The sequence below is a fragment of the Antrostomus carolinensis genome, unplaced genomic scaffold (genome assembly GCF_000700745.2).
Source record: "Antrostomus carolinensis isolate BGI_N321 unplaced genomic scaffold, ASM70074v2 scaffold25021, whole genome shotgun sequence".
Classification (NCBI taxonomy): domain Eukaryota; kingdom Metazoa; phylum Chordata; class Aves; order Caprimulgiformes; family Caprimulgidae; genus Antrostomus; species Antrostomus carolinensis.
Window position 1 is genome coordinate 23,705 of NW_010292363.1, and position 3,727 is coordinate 27,431.

General features: G+C 39.8%; 1 protein-coding gene across 1 annotated transcript in view; it reads left to right on the top strand.

The window, feature by feature from the left end:
• MACROH2A1 (macroH2A.1 histone) overlaps positions 1 to 769 on the top strand; it is a gene marked incomplete at its 5' end in the record, with an annotated part of 23,575 nt that extends 22,806 nt beyond the window's left edge. The window contains one exon of the mRNA XM_029087211.1: positions 5 to 769. Coding sequence (XP_028943044.1) covers positions 5 to 170 — 166 coding nt within the window. The remainder of the gene's footprint in view (positions 1 to 4) is intronic.
• Between the last annotated feature and the right edge of the window lie 2,958 nt (positions 770 to 3,727).

Genomic DNA, 3,727 nt, shown 5'->3' on the forward strand with positions numbered 1-3,727 from the left:
CTAGAAACGGCTTCCCAAAGCAAACAGCTGCTCAGCTGATCCTGAAAGCCATCTCCAGCTATTTTGTGTCAACAATGTCCTCTTCAATCAAAACTGTGTACTTCGTGCTCTTTGACAGCGAGAGTATAGGGATATACGTGCAGGAAATGGCCAAACTAGATGCCAACTAAGCCTAGAAAGCTACAGTACCAGCCCCCTCTTCCACCCATCGTCCTCCCCAAATCCTTAACTCCTTGTGAAGCAGAGCATCCCTTCTTTTCCATTTTGCTCATCTAGGGGAATAAAGGTGGGATTTTTGTTGGGTTCTTTTTTTTTGTTTTGTTTCAGAGGGGGGGGTGGTTTTTTTGTTTGTTTTGTTTTTACTTTCTAAACTGTTTTACGTTGGCACTGATAGTTGGCATTACTGCTGTTAATGCACTGTATACCAGGCATCGTCTGAACTTAGTGTAATCTAGGAGATTTTATAGTTTTATTTTAATGAAGTATGAATTGAAGCAGAAAGCTGGTAGGAGTAGGTAGTCTTTTACTTGTGAAAGAAACAGGCTGACCCTATTTTGTAACTGTGTTGTGGTGCTTTATCAATACATCGAGTGGCGTTCCTTTCATTTTTTTTTAAAAAGAACAGATGCTATAAACCTAATTTGTGTTTGTTTATTGTCTTAATGATAAACCTGGAAGAAAAAAAAAAAATACAGAAACCCTGTTGTCCTTAATTATATTTACAATTTTGAAATTGTGTGAATTGATTTAGTAAAATGTTTGAACTGTTGCTCTTGGTGTATTTGAATTAATTTTTCCTTTAAGCCTTCACTTTCTAAATTCTGATAAGTTAGCTATGAGAGAGGTGATGGAACATCAGATCTGAACCAGTGGCCTGGAACCACAGTTGGAGATGCTGAGTCTCTTACCTGGGCAGGCTTGGATGGGTGTGTGCCCAGTGACACTCCGTGTCAGGTCTTTTTCCATTTGGTGCTTCAGATCTTCCACTTAATTGGCTGTTTAGTGTGGGAGGTTGAAGCCTTTTAGATCCAGCAAGGCCTAGGATTGTTTTGGGGTTTTTTTAAACTAGTTCCAGTCATTTAATATTGGCCTGTTTGAAGCCATTTTGTTATTTTGGTTTGGGTTTTTTTTTTTTCCAAATATTTATGAGCCTGGTTTGTATTGTTTGCCATATCATTTGCACAGCTGAAATCCATATCAACGTAAACCTTGAAAGAAACCACTTGTTGTTGTTGTTGTTGTACTTTGAGAAAGAAGAGGTTACACATTCCAAAGCTGTTGCATACAAATGCTTACTCTGAAGAGGAAGCTCTTCCTTTGAAGTCTTTAGTGTAGTTTCTGGAGAGTAGGCATACGTTTTCCATCTCAGTTGAAAATCAGACCAAATCTGACTGACCTTTTAGTAAGCTCAGGAATACTAAATATTAAAAATGTGTAGCTTAAGCTTCTGCAAGAGTTTGGGGTTTGTTTTTTTTTGTGTAGAAGCCCAGATACTTACAGCTTTCAAGTGGAGCAGCAGCAACAATAGAAGACAAAATTTACAGTAACACTGTTATTCTAAACACATACCCAAAGTTAAAAGGAAGAAAGAGGAAATTAATTTTGTGCCTCTAATCCATAATGTGTTGAACCATCCTATGGGCTCAAAGTTTTCAAGCAGCCAAAATGCATCTGGTATCTTTGTTCAAAGAGAGCAATTCAAGTGGCAATAAATGAAATAATAAGATGCAGTACTTCAGCATCTTGCTGTGAAATGCACGTTACTGCAGTTATGTGGATTCTTATAAACTGGAAGTGCATTTTCCACGGATGTCACTAGGTGTCACTGAAAGGATTGAAAACCAGAAGAAAGCCGGGATGAGAAGGTACCTGGTGAAGCACTTGGTGTGAGAAGGGCCCCAATTTTTTCAGCACAGAAGGGGATTTTTAACACAGAAGGAATGTGTGCATCAAAATGAGTGTACAGGTTACAGCTGCTTGGTCTCTTTGCACTGTAAAATATACTGCAATATATAAAGTCTCACTTTGATACTTTAAAGTATCAAAAATTCAATGTCAGTGACAAAAAAAAGTGGTTGTCCACAAGTATTTTCAGAGTAGTTAGAAGTACAGCCTCGCCTGGTAACTAATACATGTCTTTTACACTGTTACACCATCTTGGGAAGAACAACTTTCTATCTTTCAACTGGAAAATCCCAAAGCAAACTGTATTGTAGTTCAAATCACACTGATTTGCTGCTTCTGGCCTCACAGCGCAGCTGCTTGTTAAGCCACTAGCTCCATAAAGAGTTGATTTCATTGGGATTGCTTTTGAGGTTGTTCAGATCCAGGTCTTTTTGCTAAAAAAGGGCCATGAACAGCTCCCACCTGATGAGACTGAGCTCAGCACCACATCCCACTGTGACCAAAACCAGTTACCAAGGACTTTTTACATTGCTTTGAATAAGGAAAGTGTTCTGCTTCCCATGGTGGCCCAAGTGCTTTCAGGACATCTCTTCTCATTCTAACTCACAACTATGGACCATGTTTTGCTCCTGTGTAACATCATTTGCAGCATTGAAGCTGGTCTCATAGAGGTATCACTGTATTCTGTGCAAACACCAGAGCATCCTCTTCTTTTTTATTCATTCAAAAGCCCATAAATGCTCAGCACCTTCAGAGACCACCACAGTTCTGTTGCTTTGACCCAGGCTGATGTGTAAGTGACCTTGAACTACAGATGGACCCCACTACACATGTAGCAAAGCAAGGAGAAGGAGTGAGCTGGGCTCTGACATAGCTCTGCCTCTTGGTCAGTGTCCACCCACATCTCCCACAGCTCAAGGATGCTGCTCCAAGATCCTGAAATCCAGCAGAGATCCCAGAACAAGCCACAACTCAGCCACATGGGGCAGCCTGAGTGGATTATGGTGAATACTCCAGAACCTAAAAAGTAACAGATCAGGTCGGATGAACAACAAGAAAAACAGGAGAAGAAATTCCTGCTAATGTGAACTGCAGCCAGGACAACATGACTTCGGGGATGTCCTTCACATTTTGCTTGTTAGAGCTGAACATGCAAGTTACATAAATTCTCACACTTTGGGAAGACCACGTATGGTGAGTTGCAGTGAAAGTGTCTGTACAGCTTGTTCTGGTGATAAGTCCATTATGGATCCTATCTGCAAATGATGGTTAAAACAGATATTCTGTCTTTAACTACTTCAATACTTTCAAAGATTAAAAGCATTTTGTGGCCAACAGCATTTTCAATTCACTGTTTCAAATCCTCCTCTCCATTACTTTTCTGCTTCTGGCCAGATGACTTTTTCCACAGTAGAAAAATCATTGTAATTCTGTCCTTAGGGTGCATCAAACTGTGTAAACTTCAGAATTCCCCTCTGATTTCACAGCCTATCATCCCCCCAAAGCCTTCCTCATTCTGGGTTGTCAGCCTGTATGATTTCTTGAGATTCTATAATTATTTTACCACTTTCATGGTTGGGTTATAGCTGCAGGTAGCTGTTGACAGAAGTGTTACTGTGATCATAACCACCCTGTAGCTCATCTGCCTTTTTGAATCCTTGTTTCCTGAAAATCCTTTTTTTTTATATATATTGAAAAATGAGAGCAATGAACAACATCTATATAACCTTTTCTTTTCAAAAACAGTTTGGGAAGGGCAGATTATTTGCCAACAGTGTCTTCTGGATGGTTAGTGCACTGATGGGACAGGTTGGACTTTCAA